The 18,996-nt window shown below is 41.0% G+C and overlaps 2 protein-coding genes across 2 annotated transcripts; one reads left to right on the plus strand and one right to left on the minus strand.

The window, feature by feature from the left end:
- Positions 1-1,413: 1,413 nt before the first annotated feature.
- Positions 1,414-3,150, plus strand: LOC142193785 (rabankyrin-5-like). Its single transcript, XM_075262789.1, has 4 exons — positions 1,414-1,534; positions 2,037-2,183; positions 2,272-2,362; positions 2,561-3,150. The coding sequence occupies exons 1-4, from the start codon at positions 1,423-1,425 to the stop codon at positions 2,691-2,693; spliced, it is 483 nt and encodes a 160-aa protein (XP_075118890.1). The 5' UTR covers positions 1,414-1,422; the 3' UTR covers positions 2,694-3,150.
- A 1,540-nt stretch (positions 3,151-4,690) lies between these two features.
- On the minus strand, positions 4,691-18,370 carry LOC142193786 (neuferricin-like). Its single transcript, XM_075262790.1, has 4 exons — positions 18,056-18,370; positions 8,473-8,613; positions 8,184-8,367; positions 4,691-5,227 (listed from the first exon to the last, which is right to left on the minus strand). Exons 1-4 carry the CDS (start codon positions 18,330-18,332, stop codon positions 5,014-5,016), a joined length of 816 nt encoding a protein of 271 aa, XP_075118891.1. The 5' UTR covers positions 18,333-18,370; the 3' UTR covers positions 4,691-5,013.
- Positions 18,371-18,996: the final 626 nt, after the last annotated feature.

Below are 18,996 nucleotides of genomic sequence, written 5' to 3' on the forward strand. Positions count from 1 at the left end.
TTTTTTTTTTTTCATGTGTTCGCTACTTTTTCCCAGGTTGTCATTTCTCCTTATTACACATAACTCGCCTTTTTTTTTTTTTAACTGTAATTTTTTTTAAAGTTTTAAAATACAATACAATACAAAATATCAAACAAAAGAGATAAACAAAAGGAAAAAAATCAAGAACATGCATAGCAAACTAAATGACACTGTTATCAACAAAGAACCAAGTGCAGTGTCGCGGGAAAAGTACCCGAGATGACTCAAACGTTCTCATAGTATCCAAGAACAGATAAGTAGAATCCTAACCAAAACCATAAAAATTGAGGTTGTACTCTCCCATTGCTAATGTCTGCTTTTGCCTTACTGTGAAGTTCATATTTTTCTTCTCTCTTCCTACAGCCGACATTGTGGACGACTCCTATGTCATAAATGCTCAACAAAGGAGATTCCCAGGGGACAAGAAGAGGGGGGATAGAAGAGGAGAAGATGAAGAGAAAGGAACCAGAGATCAAAGACGACAGAGGAAACAGTAAGCCTCCCGTGAGGACCAAATAGCCTAAAAGGCCTCTACTGTATTATTGAGTGTAGCAGTCAGATATTCCAGACTATTCATATGTTTAACACGAGCTGTCAGGACGGGACCCTTACTTAGAAAATTGATGACATGTTCAATTATTTCACCTACTGTAGCAGATTATAGAGACGTAATGAACAGTATTGATGTGGATTGATGTGGATCTTACCCAAGTAAGATAGAAATAGGTTTTCTCTGTGAGTGCCTTTTGGGAGACCAGGACAGATGTAGCAGAGAATTCAGAATGAGTAGGTTCATAGGTAGAGGGTAAGAAGGAAAGGAACCCCATAAGTGGAAAAAGAGGCATTTGTCTCTGATAACATATTACTAAATTTCATATAGCAAGATTTGTTGAAAGTGCATCATCTTGTAACTCATGTGTTTGCAGTAAAATATACTGCAGTATTTTGACTATTAATATAATGTTCCTGAGTCATCTATGCTATTTCTGCTATAATGGATGACATTCGGGAAAATTTATCAGGTCTTATCCTTTATCACAGGACATGCTAATGTAAACTCATTGGACGCATTAATTACTTTATTCAGCCTCTGAATAGTCCCAATTGGTCATGTCACCAACAGGCTGAACTACCAATTCCCAAAGCAACTGAAAATACCTGAGCTTTATGTAAGTCTGTGAGAGCGTAACATGGTCAGTCGATGGAAAGGGTGTGTGGGGGGGGGGTGTTTGGAGGCTGAATAAAGTAAATGATGCATTTAGTGAGTGCATTGTTCTTTTTACAGTAGTATGTCCTATACTATAGGGCTAAGAGCTGATACATTTGGCCAGATTGGGTCTTAAAATATATCTCCAAATACTTACCAAATAACATATCCAATTTGACAGGGGCCAGTCACCAATGCACATTTTGGGACAGTATGGAAAGGAAAATGCCGCTGCTATCTTTGAACTCTTCCTGGAGTGTATGCCAGAATATCCACTTGATAAACCAGATTTAGAAGGAAACACAGGTGAGTACATTTTTACTGCTCCTACCTGCAATCTCAAAAAAGTACTTGTGCGTTTTGCTTTGATGGGAGCCTTAGGGTCTTAGTACTCTTATGGGGATGGCTGCTTGCTTAACTGTGGCAAAACTACCCTGGAGTTCTAAGTTTACACTTTGTACACATACTTTATAGTCAATTGGTGAATATTTACCATCAGATTAGTCTCTTTATACTGTCACCCTAGTCATTTCCAGCATACAAGATGTGCTCAGTAGTGTGTAGTATTACATGGATGACCACTTTCAGAAATTAGGAGAATTTCAGGTTCCAGATAATTCAGCATTTGGAGGGGGTGACATCATCAAAGCTCCTAAAATGCTTGTCTTTGTATTATTTTCTAATGCAAATTTTCATGAGCTAATAGTTTTTTGTGAACCTTTCCAGGTTGGTCTATTTTTCATCATCATCATGTTTATCACTTTATCTATCATTATGACCATTAATAGGAAATGACCTTTCTTTCTAGTACTTCTCTTGGCCTACATGAAAGGAAATGCCAATCTCTGTCGAGCCATTGTGAAAGCTGGTGCCAGGCTTGGAGTAAACAACAACCAAGGGATCAACATCTTCAACTATCAAGTTGCTACAAAACAACTTCTCTTTAGACTTCTAGGTAACTTATCCTGATTCTTAACATGAATAATACAATATCAGTTTATATATAATTTGGTCTAACATTTTGCATGGATTTCCTCTACCAGACATGTTAACTCAGGAGCCTCCCTGGTGCGATGGTTCTAACTGCTATGAGTGTGCTGCCAAGTTTGGCGTTACAACCCGAAAGCACCACTGGTAAGATGGATCACTTTCATATATGATGATAACACAAACTCTCTTAAAGCAATTATACAGTGACTGTTCTCATAGTATCCAAGAACAGATAAGTAGAATCCTAACCAAAACCATAAAAATTGAGGTTGTACTCTCCCATTGCTAATGTCTGCTTTTGCCTTACTGTGAAGTTCATATTTTTCTTCTCTCTTCCTACAGCCGACATTGTGGACGACTCCTATGTCATAAATGCTCAACAAAGGAGATTCCCATTATCAAGTTTGACTTGAATAAACCAGTTCGAGTTTGCAACATATGCTTTGATGTTTTGACTCTGGGAGGAGTGTCTTAGTACACTTGGCAGCATATTCTTGCTATGTGAAGAACGGCAGCATAAGAGGCTGTTGGGCTGAGCTGCAGATGTTTGCACTTCATCATGGACAAAGGACCATATTATGATATATTCCAATATAAACAATTTGATTGTACATGTATAGGCTTTGCTAGATACTAACTGGATTCCTTTTTAAGTCAAGTGAAAATCTGTACTAGTCTGGGAAGATACAACGCTGATCTGACTTCATAGTATGGTCTGAAGATCAATGCCTCATATCCGCAGTCTCTTCCTCTTGGTCCTTAAGAGCTTTTCAGACTACCACTCATTTACATGATCTTAAAATATCTTCTGCCTGTAAAATGTGTGCTGTATGTCCCCATAAAATGTGGGTGAATATACAAGAGGATTTTTTTTTCTGTAATACAGGGTTTAGTTTTGAGGAAAGCCAATAAAATTGTGGCCTTAAATTATAAGCTGTAAAACCAACATTATCAAATGAAACCTTTATAGCACCTTCCTCATTTAGTACGCCCATATCATAAAGAAATACTGGCTTCAACATCCTCACTACCAACAATCAAAGGCCTTTCTAATTTTCTCATTACCTTTCCTGATAATTCAATTGTATTTGTCAGACATTTAAACAATGTTTCTCATTTCCTTATAAAAGCAAGTTTTCCCATGTATTACTTCTAAAATTCTTTAAACACTAACATGTCATAAGATAAAGATGTTGAGCCTAATCATTTGTTATACAAATTAAATATCCATGCTATATGGACATGATATATGTTTTGTTTTTGTTTTTTAACAATTTGTAGATTATGGAAATAAACCGTGAGCGGCAATAGACAGCGATGGGGGATTTCTCAATAAATCCCTCAACAATCTTAACCTTTACTTATCTAACTTAAAGGGGCTCTATCATTAGAATTTGAGATATTCATATGCCTGAATAGCCTTCAGGTGCAGCTAATTGTTTTTTCAAAGCCCCCCTCCCCCATTTTTATTACATACAGGTAAAACCGACATGTAAATGAGCCTGTCCATGCTCCTTGGCCGTTCCTTCAAACCGCCCCCTCTTTTGCTTGAGCTCCGAAAATTCCTCCTCCTCTCTCTATGTAACCGCCTCCAGTGTCTCTCATATCGCTCCTGTACATTGAAATGTTGGGCATGCACAGTAATGATCCTTTCTGAGCGCTACTGCACATGCCCGAGCGCCATTTTCTTGTGGACAGAAAGCGCATTGTATGCATTTGCGTACTAATGTTGAGTCTCCACCATGTTAACAGGGTCAAATAATCATTGTGATACATGGATACTTCCTTATATACTCGTCACTTATTTCTACAAGCACTGACTGAGGCCACACGTTGCCAAAGCCAGAAGTGGAGAGAGACGTAGAATTGTTGCCTTTATATTTCCTATTCCTTTTGAAGCTGTTCTTGGCTAAAAAAAAAACACTGCAAAACGAGTGACAAAACAACATGTAGGTTTTCCACGTGTGGCCTTAAAGAGAATTTATGGGAATTTGATATTACTGGTCTAGGTCATGATTATCAGATCGGTGGGAGTTCGATTCGTGGTACCCCCATTTATCAAGGGCCACGACACTTTCGAGAGTGTAATGATCTGTTCATTGTATAGTAGGCACTGTGCCATACACATCATAGTAGCTGTACCTGTGTCAGTCCGTCCCACACTGAGAGCAAACCCAAGATACAGCCATTTGAAGTAACCCCTTCCAGCCTCCTCCTGTATGCAGCATATGTTATTGCAGTGCAGAGGCCGCCAACATGCCCCATGTACATCAAGGGTCTGAAAGTGGATTTCCGCTCAGAATTACAGGAGAGCCAACATTTCATAATAAATTATATTACAAATTTCATGACTCACAAACTGCCAGAAAATCAGAAGTTGTGTAAAAAAATAAAATTAAGTACGCTTTTAGTTTTTGGAAAGGTGAATGTATACAGTGGCACGTAGCACAGTATGCCAGTGTACTACTTCCTACAAACTGCTTCTGTGCATGAGGTCTTACAGGCAAACATATGAAAAGGAGCAGTCGTGTAAATGCTGAAACCAAGAAGCAAATCGGGCTAAAGGAGAATAGAATAGAAATAGAATAAAAACTGCAGTAGATGAACTAAGATTTTGGCCTTCACCACCAGATTTAAGAGGAAATGTATCCTCTTGATAAACCTAGCAAACACTGGACTGGAGAGACACTGCCACTGTGTTAATACATGTCCGGGGTCTTTACAGTCTGACAAGGCAATTTGTAGTGTAATTCTTCACTGAAGAATCCATCTTCAGGAACTTCTAGATGTATCATTCATTCTTTGAGCAAGCACCAGTCAAACAGAGGGTTGCAGTCTTTATATTCCTTTAGGGAAGGATTTTCTAGATCTCCACGGTTGTTGTGATCTTCAGAATCTGGATTTTCTGATGGTGGCCCAGTAGTTCTGACACACACACAGCGATATCCATCATAGCCAGCTAGATACAATTTTCTGGGGACACCAACCCAATCTCTCTGTATTCCACCACTACAAAGACAAATATAGCAGCTGGCGTTAGAAAAGTTGTTACAAATACACATATATTCCAGAATACACTTTTTTTTCCCCCTGAAAGTTAGAGGTTTTCTGGAAAGTGTGCAGCAAGTGACAAGAGTGGCGCTGCAATTTCCCAGAACTACTTCTATGCAGTGGACTTGAATAGGAACGGTGCTATAAACACTGCCTGTCCACAAGCAGCTTGTGGCACCAAGGTGCTTCTAGATAAGATAATCCGTGAGGGATATGGGTGTCAGACCCCCAACAGATCCTGTGGTTGAGTCAGTAGTATAAAAAGTCAGTTTTGGGGCTTGTAAACCCATTTAAGGGTAAGTTCACACAGGGTTTCTTGGTCCAGAACCTGAGGTGTAGGCCGCCTCAGGTTCCGGACCAAAATACAGATAGCTGTGACTGGATGCTGGTGCACCGGTATCAAGTCGCGAACACTGCTCCGGATTAGGCCCAAATGAATGGGCCTAGTTGGAAGGGAGTGTCTTCAGGTGGATGTCACGAGGCGAATCCGCCTGAAAGAATGAGCATCTCGCTTTTTCCGGGAGCCGGAACAAACGACTCCCACTGATTTCAATGGGAGCCGTCTTTTTGGTCAGGATTTTGAGGCGGATACGGCTTCAAACTCCTGACCAAAAAACCCTGTGTGAACTTCCCCTTAGTGAAAATGCTACTGAATGTCCAAAATGAGTTTCTTCCACTGGGTCCCCTGAAAATTTCTCTGCAGTCCCCCTGTGACTTTCAACCTCCGCACTACAAAGGTTGAAAGTTGGGTGAAAAACCTGCAGCATTGACTGACATGCTGTGGGTTTAAAGCCTTCAGTACAAGTCACTGCGTTGAAGATTTTTTTTTATTTACTTAGCATATGTATGAGATTTACCGTATTTTTCGGACTATAAGACGCACTTTTTTTGGTACTATTCCGTTATCGGGCCAGCAGCAGCGCAGTTCAGCAGCAGCTTTCGGGACAGCAGTTCAGCAGCGGGAATTACAATGACATCCGAGGACTGCTGGCCCGATGCTTGTGCCCAGTAACCAGTACATCGATGACCCCCCTCCCCCATCCTTCTCCTCCTGCCAGTGCTGCCCCCCAGCTCTCCTTACATCTTCCCCGTACCCTCTCCCCGCCACACGACTAGGCCTCACCTCAGCGCTAGTACCGAGACCGAAAGGAAAGACACCGGGGCTCAATCCAGGCCCTGACAAGAAACACGCCGACTATAGGAACGGTGAGCTACAGCGAGCCGGAGGGACAAACTTTCTGCAGCGTCCGGCGGCTATCTAGTAGCATTCATTGCTCAAGATTTACGGTGAGGCCTATTACAGGGAGAGGGTACGGGGCAGATGTAAGAAGAGCTGGGGGGCAGCACTGGAAGGAAGAGGAGGATGAGGGCATCGATCGATGTACTGCCTACTACACACAAGCACGGCCTCTATCATCGGGCCAGCATCGGCTTAGTCATGTGGCGGGGAGAGGGTACGGGGTAGATGTAAGGAGAGCTGGGGGGCAGCACTGGAAGGAGGAGGAGATGGAGGGGGGGTCATTGATGTACTGGCTACTGGGCACAAGCATCGGGCCAGCAGTCCTCGGATGTCATTGTAATTCCCGCTGCTGAACTGAACTGCTGTCCCGAAAGCTGGTGCTGAAATGCGCTGCTGCTGGCCCGATAACGGAATAGTACCCTTTTTTTCCTCCCAATATGGGAGGAAAATGTGTGTGCGTCTTATAGTCCGAATGCAGCGTGTGCAGCGTCTGTGTCCCGTCTGTGCGAATGAAAAGAAGAGCAGCACGGTGCCTGCCTGCTCTGCCCCTCCTTCCCTGTCTGTGTCGCGTGTTTGCAGGAGCGAGATCTGAGAGGCAGGGAAGTAGGGGCGGGCCAGACAGGTGAAGGAAGCGTGGTTTCAAGCTTGCAGAGAAAACCACGCCTCTTTCACCCGTCTGGCCCGCCCCTCCTTCACTGCCTCTCAGATCTGGCTCCGGCAATGAAACCACACAGACAGGGAAGGAGGGGCGGGCCAAACGGGAGGAGGAGGCGTGGTTTTCTCAGCAAGCTTGAAACCACGCCTCCTTCACCCGTCTGGCCCGCCCCTACTTCCCTGCCTGTGTGGCTTCATTGCAGAAGCAAGATCTGAGAGGCAGTGAAGGAGGGACGAGCCAGACAGGAGAAAGAGGTGTGTTTTCAAGTTTGCTTAGAAAACCACACCTCCTTCACCCGTTTGGCCCGCCCCTTTTTCTCTTCTTACATAGCTTCACTGCAGGGTGTCTCTTTCCATCCATGGATGAGATTAGATAGAATAGATAGACAGATAGACAGACAGATAGACAGACAGACAGATAGACAGACAGACAGACAGACAGATAGATAGATAGATAGATAGATAGATAGATAGGATAGATTAGATAGATATGTTCAAATCACCCCCATAGCCCTACAATACATATAAAACAAAAACATTACTGTGAAACACATACACATTTGGTATCCCTGTGTCCGAAAGCCCCCGGTTCTATTTACATTGGTGAAATATTATATTATTAGGTTATTAAATATTTCACCAATTTTTTTTCCTTAAATTTTTTTTTTTCCCTATTTTCCTCCTCTAAAACCTAGTGCGTCTTATAGTCCGAAAAATACGGTACTTACATGCACGGTGCTGTAATTTATAAAGCGCTGTGGGTTAAGGGTGACTAACATGCAGTTTGCACTACACCTGTTCCCAGCACAAAATCACAAAAGTCATTCTAAAGCAGAACACATTGCCAAGCTCAAAATGTTGCCTGTAACAAAGCAATGCACCTTGAAATGAATTCTGTGTTGTTTTTTTTTTTTGCAAAATCCATGCTACAAACATAACTTATTGGCTGAGGTCAAGTGAATTACATGGGGAAAATCTAATGTAGTGGCCTGGATTATATGTAGATTGACGGACACTTGCCTATTTTTGGAACACCACACTCTGCTGCCATCAGAGCTAAATTCTGAGTTACATGGTGGGAACTGCTTATTCTCTTCAAGTCTCTGCTCTTTTAACTTCAGCCCAATGTCAATGACAGCTAATGCATCCTCTAAAGCTTTTGTAGGATTTCCATCTTCATCATAAAAGTGTCCAATGAGTTTACCTTAAAGAAAGAAAGCCCGTCAGTACCGTCTTCAAAAGCTACCCATATGGACCAGAATCCCTTATTAGGGTCAAGTAGTTTGACATTGCCCATCTCTAAACCTACCAACTGCTGCATAATTCTTCTGATAAAAGCTCAGCCAGTTATTGAGGTGCAGCATCTGCGTGGGTGACAGTTCAGACACATCATCTACTAGGCCACCGTTTGTGAAGTCACCAGTCACATAGGCTCGGGAGGCATCTCTCGCTGTACAAAAGAAACAAATATATAATTGTGTTAAAGAGGTTTTCCCGGACTGTTTCCCGGAGTGTCAGATCCCACCAATAATTAAAAAGTTTGTCCTCAAATAAGTTTTCAACTTAAATTCATTTTCCAATGTAATCCTTTATTAGGATTTATTTTGCATATATAGTGCTATCATATTCTGCAGGCTTTACAGACACTGTCCATATAGCACTCACAACCAAAGTTTCTTATCAGTAGTGTAGGAGGAAACCCACGCAAACACAGGAAAAACATACAAACTCCTTGCAGATGTACTTGGCTGGTTGCAAACCTGAGACTCCAGCACTGCAAGGCAACCATGCTAACCAGTGAGCCAAAGCAAGTCATTATAAATCTATAGGATAGGGCATAACTTAAAAACCAGTGGAGATCCCAACACTCTGACCCCCACTAATCGGAAAAGTTCCTTGTACTGAATGAGGCAAAGATCAGGGAGCGTGTGCACAGCTCCATTCAGAACAGGTTCTCAGAGGTTGGACCCCTACTGATCTATATCTTATCCCTTATTCTATGGATGAGGAAAAATTTGCTTTGGTGGGAACCAAAGAACACAATACATAGTGCAAAAACCACCATTTTACTTAAATTGGTGTACAAACCACTAGTCGCAGTCAATGTGGGCATTCAATAGCAGCTACATAAATCTACAGTACATCCTAGTGGTGGTAACAGGCATCCAAAGTTTTATCTGGGAATTTCAATTAAAGTTTTTTTTGTTTTGTTTTTAAAGTGATACACAAACCAAATGTTAACATGCTGAAAGGAGTTTTCTGAAGTGTAAGTACGTTGTGGCTTGTCTTTGGAAAGGGTCTTTGTTAAATATTATATATTTACAATATTCTCTAGCAGACATGGGGTTAACACTCTACTGACATCATATCTGTTGTATTTTGGGTACATGGGTGCGGTTAGAGTACACCATTTTAGAAATCTCCCTACATAGCTGTAACATGGAAGGTAACACCCACTCATGAATATAAATGAGTGACAGACACACACGTCGTGGTCGTCATCCATGAGGGGGATCCATGGGGAATCTATGGCAGGTCTGTCTGCCATCCCTCTCTGTCATCCTGGACAAGATGTCGTGAATATCCCAAGTCCACCAACCAGATGACAAGCATGAACCAAGCTGTAACTACAAGATATCCAGATGATTTAACTTCTCTGAAGATGTAAGCTATTGACAATTGACTGATATTTGTGTTATTTGGACATTTTCCCTGTTCCTGTGTTTTCCTTCAAGATATTAATAAACCTCTACACTGATTTATAACAAGCTGACTTCTTCCTATCGTGGACAAGGCCAGGTCCGGATATTTAACAGTGGACACAAGTCTCACCGGCAAATACAAGATATATAACAGTGGCGAGCCAAGCACGGTCGTTTTTTTCCTGTTTTTCTTGTTCCGTTCACTTGCAATTAAGGGGGAAGAGAGGAGTATTTTGCAAGTTGTATGAATTGCAAGATTCAGGAAGACTTCGAAAAAGAACTTATATTGGTGAGATACAGATGACTGTTGTACGTGTTATATGATACGGAAGCCTGTGTGAGGAAAGCCTGTGAGGAAACACAGAAGGACCACAAGTGCCAGACGTACTGAGACGTTCTGATGACAGGGACCAACTGTTCCAAGGACAAGCTAAAGGTGAAGCTTTCTACAGTGGTGAGTAAAGATTTTACTTTTAAAGTATGGAAAAATTAGAGTCATTGTCTAAAAAATGTAACGTTGAGTTTAAAATTGTGTCTAGTGACAATTTAGCGAGTATATGGCAAGATTTGTATACACAATGTGAGCAGGCAAATTCTAAGATTGAAAATAGAATTTGTTCTACAAAAGAGAAGCAGGTATTTAGGAATATAGCTTCTTTGGTAAAGATTTTTAATGACATGGTAACAGAAAAGAAATTAAGTAATAGTATGCATAAATCTGTTCAGACAGATGAGAAATCTCAATATGTTGATAAAGAGCACCATGTGGCAGTAATGGCCATAGATGGTGAAGAACAAATGATACAAGAAACTAAATTGAAATTAAAATCTCAGGAATATTTGATCAATCTGAGTAAAGCCATTCCCACATATGATGTAAAGATCCATGTGTGTAGAAACTCAGAAATTTTTGAAAGCCATGCAGAGAAATTTGATCTAAATATTGAACAGAGAAATAAACTGTTTAAATTATGGCTTCCTATTGATTTTACAGAACGTTTGTCTGCAAAAATGTCTTATGATAATGAGTCAGATGAATGGTTAAAAGACAGTGATGTGGAGAGATTAAAGAAATTAATCTGGTGCACTAGAGGTGACAGCGTGCCAACACCTGACATACTGAATGAGATAAAGATTGGCAGAAAAGAATGTACATTTGCATTCATGTCTAAATTTGAGAGAACATACAAAACTGTCATTCAAAAGGTGAACTCTTCATCTATGGTGAAAAGTTTTGTTAAAAAGTTCAAATTTTTGGATGCAGTCACCCTTGCCAGTGCGTCAGATAAGAAGACTTTATTTGAAGCTGCTAGTTTATTGGACATGGCCAGAAGACATCAGAAACAAATGGCAAAAGCAAACCGAGTATGTCCAAAGCAAAAAGCAAAGCCTATTAAAAGGCATCTGTCAAATCATGTTAAAGTGTCCCCTATTTATAGGAGGGAAAGTGACAAAATCTATGAGAAACGTAGGAAATTACATGTTGCATATAAACCATATGCCATGCAAGAAAATCCACAAATTGAAATTCCATTATTAACTGAAATTAAAGAATTGCAGCCAGCCAAATCTATTGAGTATCTGCAAAAGAATGTATCTGGGAATGTACCAGTTGTCTCCAAAATGTCAGATCTTCCCAGTAACCAAGAGGAATTTGAGCTGTCTTATATTCTTAGGAAAAGGGCAAGCTTGGCATTCTCTCATGACCTGGCGAGGCTATTATGGATGGACGTGTTGACAGGAAGTTCATGGGTTTAACTTAAAAATATATATCTGAAAGGAGGTCAGGGGTCGAATTTAAAAGTATCTCTGAAGGAATGACTGTCTACTGAGTTTTACTTACGTACTATTTGGCTATATAAAGAGAAATCCCTTTTATATGAGGAGAAGTCCAATGATCAGGTATAATCCACATGATTATGTGATGATGTTCATAAATAATCCTAATTATGCTATTGTGAATAATACTATGGATCATAATCATAATATATATATACACACAGGAGGAGAGTCTCATGTGTGGTGACAGATTTTCGTCATAGTCCACTTTCTAGATGCAGAGAGAGGAGGAACATGTTATGTACAATATATGAAGATATGACATGTATATGAATATATGTACAATATATGATCAAATAGTATTAGGAATCCATAAAGTTATTAAACTTTCCATTGGTTAAAATCAATATTGTATTAATTTGGTTTTTGCTAAAGTTTATCTATTTTTCAGATCAGAAATGTCATATATGGAAAAATGGATCAGTTCAATCAGTGATGTCCATTCATTCATCATTCTTTCTTCTAGCTAAAAGAATGCATGGAGTGTCTAACTATTAATGAGTAAAGAGATTAACATGGTGTGACTAATAACAATGCATGATAAGTGATAGAAGTTATAACTTACCTTAAGCATGTTTTTCAATAGTTTCATGTAAAGTCCATGTTTTTAGGATTTTCAAGTTATAATCCATTGTGTATGAAGGCATGCAACTAGGCATGGAGCTCTTACTGTGAATTAAGTGTTCGTTCATGTGGTCAGTTGATTGACAGCAACACACTGTGACCTGTGACCCTGATGGGCTGGTCAGTATAAGTGTTAAGTGTTATGTGTCGAGTCGACTCGTGTATACAACAGATCTGTGACATCACAAATAGGCCTAAGAAAATCAGGATGCATCCAACAAGGAAAAAGAGACATCTATCCAGCAAAGACGTCTATTTCTATTTTCTTTTTCTATTGTTTATTTTTTCTATTTTTTATCTTATGTGATCCTCTATATTAAATTGGGAAATCAGCAAATATATTTGAAATCCATCAAAAGGAACCTCATATGTTTATACCTACAGGAAAACCAAGTGTTTAAGTCACATGAGCTGAGGAAAGGTGACAGATGCAGTAGGGTGAAGGTTATTTTAGTTTGTGAATATTTTGTAGCAAAAGAAGAAGCTTTTGACTAAGATACAGATAATCTTCAATATATTTGTTCAAACCTGACAAATGATAAAGGTTTATTGGGGTAATTGGATCATGGGATAATAAATATATTAGGTATGGTGGAAAATCTAGTTAGCTATAGCCAGTATTGATTTATTGTATTATTATTGATTATGTATTCTTACATGTACGCACACACTTGCATACACTTACACACATCAACATCCACAAACATTGGGAAAACAACATCGGGTAAACATAAATGTCTTATATGCAAATGAGATAAGCTAATCATCTTCATGAAAGGAGAAGTATAATATCATCAAAGGATATGGGATATCAAGAGAGATAGTCTCTGGTTTATTCTTCAAACTTCTGATTATAGGATGTGACATATTTTGAAATGTTTATGTTTTATATACTTATTTCATATATATGGTGTTCACATACAGCCAGTACACAAGAATATATACAGTTAAGTTTAAGACAGAGACAAGAGTGTGTTGGCACAAGTGTTGTCTCTATTCTTGGTATTGGAGGTATCTGAAAGGTTAAAAAAGGACACAGGAGTCTGTGAAGAGACGAGGTGTTAAGAGGAAACTTTAGTCACATAAGTTTTTATGAATAAAGGGTTAATATTGTGTCTCAGATAAGGAACACAATGATAATTAATAAAGGAATGCTCAAAATAAAATTATTTCTTATTAAAAAGGATAATAAAGTGATTAAACTTTAGAAAATGTATGATAAGTATGATAACACACTCATATAGGAATATATGTTTAGTATAATTGGTGAAAAGTTCTAACTAAAGAATAAATATAGTGATTGTCTATAGAATGGTAATTAATAATCACATTATATTTCAGAGTTATGTTGCAATTTGTCATCACAAGTAAAGTACACATATATATTCATACATATAGATATAAAGATATATATGTTGATATATGATGTTTATATAGATTATTGTATCCAAAGTACTATTATCTGATAGTTTGAATATGATATATAAATGAATGGTATGGTACACTGTGATATTATAGTTTAGTAAATTGCCTAATTTGGCTTAGTTATTAGGGAAAGAAAACTTATCTTCAATCAAGTCCAAGATTATGAGAAAGTTTGATATCAAATGTTAATAAAAAGACTTTAACAGTTACAAGAAGAAGATATGCGGGAAAAGACAAAATCTGAAGGTATGATGCTATATGCTTAAGCTTATGCCAAGGACTGTGTTTAAAAATTATTACTGGAGGTTGGAACCTTTGATCAGCGGATGATTGGACAGATATAAAGACGTCCTCATCAATGTTTGGTGGAATCCTTTCTATTTCAAGACTTCAAGGTGTTTGGTGAGCAAAAGGGTTGTGAATGATAAAACTCGAACACAGATATTGTGTATCCAAGAGACTGAGATTCCAGGACTGAACCTTACTGACAAGCAGCAGGGATGATGTCAGAATTCACACTTGCCTTGCTTTTGCAGTATTGCTCCAGAAGTGTCACATGATTGTACAGTGACAGGAGGTCAAGGGAATTACCAAAGGAAACTCCTCTACAGTCTGTCTTGGTGAAGTGAAACATATGGACTTTGTTGTTATATCAATATCTTCTCAATATGAACTTTAATGGACAATGTTATAATATCTGCACAACACGGAGGAAATCTAAAGGACTTTAAGTCAAGAACTACATTTGTGGTAATAAGCCTTCTATTATGACGGAAAAAGAGATGACCAGAAGACCAGACGATGAAAGAAGAGCCTTCATCAGGTGTAGGTTAGATAGTGGATCAAATTGTTTCCATCTTTGATCACAGTTTACCATAACATACCATAACGTTTACTAATGTCAAAATGTATTGCAAATTGATGAAATTATTGTTACATGGACAATCAATGAAAATTAAGTTCCAGCAAAGAAGAAAGAAGATATAATCTAATTGTATGAATATTGTTGTATGGTATATCTTGAGAGTTCAAACAGATATTTCACTCTCAAAAGGGGGAAATGTTAAATATTATATATTTACAATATTCTCTAGCAGACATGGGGTTAACACTCTACTGACATCATATCTGTTGTATTTTGGGTACATGGGTGCGGTTAGAGTACACCATTTTAGAAATCTCCCTACATAGCTGTAACATGGAAGGTAACACCCACTCATGAATATAAATGAGTGACAGACACACACGTCGTGGTCGTCATCCATGAGGGGGATCCATGGGGAATCTATGGCAGGTCTGTCTGCCATCCCTCTCTGTCATCCTGGACAAGATGTCGTGAATATCCCAAGTCCACCAACCAGATGACAAGCATGAACCAAGCTGTAACTACAAGATATCCAGATGATTTAACTTCTCTGAAGATGTAAGCTATTGACAATTGACTGATATTTGTGTTATTTGGACATTTTCCCTGTTCCTGTGTTTTCCTTCAAGATATTAATAAACCTCTACACTGATTTATAACAAGCTGACTTCTTCCTATCGTGGACAAGGCCAGGTCCGGATATTTAACAGTGGACACAAGTCTCACCGGCAAATACAAGATATTTAACAGTCTTCAATATCTAATTGGTGGTAGTCCAAAACCTACAACCCACACTGATCAATTGTTTGCCATTTTTGCTTAACATCACATTAATTCATCATATTGCCTGTGTGCATCTCAGTTCCATTCAAGTGAATGGGGCTGAGCTGCAATACCAAACAAAGCCACTATACAGTCTATGAAGCTCTGCTTGGTGTGCTGTAAAGAGGCCACAGTGCTCCTCCAAATGTTGCAGTCTCTTCAAACAGCTGATCGGTGAGGTGCCAGGTGTCAGACTGACTCCGATATTTCCGGGATAGCAGGAGCGGATCCAGGGCCGGGCGAGCCGGGCAACCGCCCAGGGCCCCGTGCCCAGCAAGGCCCCCGGGGCAGGGCCTGGACCTAACAAAACGCAGGTCGGGTAGGTCCGCAGGGCAATTGCCGAGGGCCCCAGCACTTGCAGGGGACCCCTGTTGGTCCTCTATCAGTAACTGCAGCTCTCTGCGCTGACTGCTCTCTATTAGCCGATGCTGCAGGTACACAGTGTGCATATACTTTCCCTATTAGTATATATGTGAAGCACACTGTGTACCTGCAGCATCGGCTAATAGAGAGCAGCCAGCACAGGGAGCTGCAGCTACTGATAGAGGAAGCTCCACTCAGCGCTCTCAGGAAGCTCCTCCTCACCCCCCTTCTCTGGCTGCCCTCTGTCAACCAATGAGAGGGTGAGGAGAGCCCAGGAGGCGGAGCTTATCACTATACAGAAGATGGACCCCGCCATCCTGCATCTTGCACACATGAGGGAGAAGAGGAAGCTTCAGCAAAGTGAAAGTAAAGAAAGAACATGCAGGTACAGGCTGGAGGGGGGAGGGGGTTACTATACCTATTAATGTCAGGCATTTGGAGTTATTCATTTAGTTTTGGTAACTCCATGTGCCTCATATTAATAGCAACTAACCCCATCATGTCCCTCACATTAACCCCCTGTGTACTTCAGCATAAGGGTTACTGATGTGTGAGATAAATGGGGGTACTAATCATGAAGATACTTCATTATTGCCTCCATGTCTCTCACATATCAGTAACTCTTATGTGAGGCATACAGGGGGTTAATGTGAAGGACATGATAGGGTTAATTGCTATTAATATGTGGCACATGGAGTATCTTAGGGGTTGTTCACACTACCATCAGTGTCCGCTGCTAATGTCGTTCAAAATCTTGCACGGACATTAGCAGCGGACACTAGCTGTGTCCGTGACATTCTGCATTCATTTAAAGGGGCTCTATCAGCAAAATTCTGCTAATACAGCCCCACATATGTATGAATAGCCTTTACAAAGGCCCTGTAAATGTTATATTAAACCCATTCCATTTTTAAATAACAGCATTAAAACATATATGCTAATCGTACCTGAATGTGCACCATGGGCGGGGATGCACGTTGCTACGTCATCTTCGGGCATGCCTGCCTGTTCTGTCTTCTTGTAGTTACGCCCTCTGGTTCCGTGTCTTCTGCCGGCTTCCTATTGGTCTTCTTCTGTCTTCTTGTCTTCAAATCCCCTCCGGAGCACTACTGCGCAGGCTCACTTGCCAGTCCCCATTGAACTACATGATCGTACTGCATGCTCGCAAACTGCAATTAAGTAAAATGGCGAGTGAGCCTGCGCAGTAGCGATCCAGAGGGAAGCGCTACTACGCAGGCGCAAGATTTGAAGACCTCAAGCCGGAAGAAGACCAATAGGAAGCCGGCAGAAGAGACGGGACCAGAGAGCGTCGCTCCAAGAAGACAGAAGAGGTAGGCGTGCCCAAAGATGACGCGGCACCGTGCATCACCACCCCCAGTGCACGTTCGGTAGGATTTGCATATATGTTTTTATGCTTTTATTTAAAAATGGGACCGGGGGTTAATATAACATTTACGGTGCCTGAATAGCCTTTTTAAAGGCTATTCACGCATATGTGGGGCTCTATTAGCATAATTTTGCTGATAGAGCCCCTTTAAATGGACATCGGGTGCATTGTTTTACACTCCGTGCCTGTCCTAAAGATGTCCGACTTTTCAAGCGGACAGAAAAAACCTACATGTCGGGTTTTTGTAAGTAGTGCCCCGCCACAGTCAATTGCCCAGGGCCCTGCAAAGCCTGGATCCGTTAGGGCGCAAACACCCGTCCCCGAACCAATCATCTATATGGAACAGTCCAGTACACAATAGGACGTCAGAAGCAGAAAGCGCCAGATGTCTTCACTGCTGCTCAGCTCCCACTGACTTTAATGGCACCCAGCAACTAGACAACGGAAGCAGCGGTCTTCTTCTGGCCCTGCATTGTGTACTGGATAGGCGTTGGGTGTTGGCCCCCTATCGCTCATATATTTCATGAGAGGCTATAAGGCTATATGAATAAACCCGGGGGATCTCTTTAACTGTATGGGGGATTCTTGCATCACCAGTCTGGATTTCTATCCTGACTTCACACCATATAATGTGTAAATGAAGATCCCCACTGTAACTGACCGGAGCCTAATTCTGCTTATCAGGACAAAAGAAGCCTGTTGGAACCAACACCAATGTGAACAGAACCTTATAGAAATCTATTCTCAATTGTAAAGTGGGAATATAATGAGAATCCCATATACTGTATCGGTAATACCTTGTAGACTTCCCCTTATCACTAATGACATTTACAAGGCAGCAACAACCATTAGTATAGATTTGTACCTGCAAAAAAGCTGTAGGAGCCCCCAGGCCCATAGTGCTTTATGCCCTTGTGTACATCAAACACCTGCCCTAGTACAGCCAGATACAAGCCAGGGCTTCCCTGCCCCCCATAGTAGCTTGCCAGCTCGTCCTTACTAAGCAGCCTGTCTGCCTTCACCCCACACTTCTCTGGAAAGAGAGAGCTCAGCCCAGGGATCTCAGTGAAGGACCAGGGATCTGTGTGCATGACTAGCACTGCCGCCAGGCACAAAGCAGCTGCTGCCAGGTATCCGAACATGGGCACTTCTTCTCCCGAGCTGACAGCTCATAGCTTCTTCCGGGTGACACAGGGAAGTGGAGCATTTCTACAGCTGCATACACTCAACGGCCACTTTATTAGGTACACCTGTCCAACTGCTCGTTAACACTTAATTTCTAATCAGCCAATCACATGGCGGCAACTCAGTGCATTTAGGCATGTAGACATGGTCAAGACAATCTCCTGCAGTTCAAACCGAGCATCAGTATGGGGAAGAAAGGTGATTTGAGTGCCTTTGAACGTGGCATGGTTGTTGGTGCCAGAAGGGCTGGTCTGAGTATTTCAGAAACTGCTGATCTACTGGGATTTTCACGCACAACCATCTCTAGGGTTTACAGAGAATGGTCCGAAAAAGAAAAAACATCCAGTGAGCGGCAGTTCTGTGGGCGGAAATGCGTTGTTGATGCCAGAGGTCAGAGGAGAATGGCCAGACTGGTTCGAGCTGATAGAAAGGCAACAGTGACTCAAATAGCCACCCGTTACAACCAAGGTAGCCAGTAGAGCATCTCTGAACGCACAGTACGTCGAACTTTGAGGCAGATGGGCTACAGCAGCAGAAGACCACACCGGGTGCCACTCCTTTCAGCTAAGAACAGGAAACTGAGGCTACAATTTGCACAAGCTCATCGAAATTGGACAATTG

Source organism: Leptodactylus fuscus, chromosome 2 (genome assembly GCF_031893055.1).
Source record: "Leptodactylus fuscus isolate aLepFus1 chromosome 2, aLepFus1.hap2, whole genome shotgun sequence".
Taxonomy (NCBI): Eukaryota; Metazoa; Chordata; class Amphibia; order Anura; family Leptodactylidae; genus Leptodactylus; species Leptodactylus fuscus.

Coding starts and splice junctions, on each gene's coding strand:
- LOC142193785 (XM_075262789.1), top strand. CDS start 1,423: ATGCACATTTTGGGACAGTATGGAAAGGAAAATGCCGCTGCTATCTTT. Junction 1,535..2,036: donor AGATTTAGAAGGAAACACAG/GTGAGTACATTT, acceptor CTTTCTTTCTAG/TACTTCTCTTGGCCTACATG. Junction 2,184..2,271: donor ACTTCTCTTTAGACTTCTAG/GTAACTTATCCT, acceptor TTCCTCTACCAG/ACATGTTAACTCAGGAGCCT.
- LOC142193786 (XM_075262790.1), bottom strand. CDS start 18,332: ATGTTCGGATACCTGGCAGCAGCTGCTTTGTGCCTGGCGGCAGTGCTA. Junction 8,614..18,055: donor CTCCTACAGCTTTTTTGCAG/GTACAAATCTAT, acceptor TCTTTTGTACAG/CGAGAGATGCCTCCCGAGCC. Junction 5,228..8,183: donor GTGTGGTGTTCCAAAAATAG/GCAAGTGTCCGT, acceptor TTGTCTTTGTAG/TGGTGGAATACAGAGAGATT.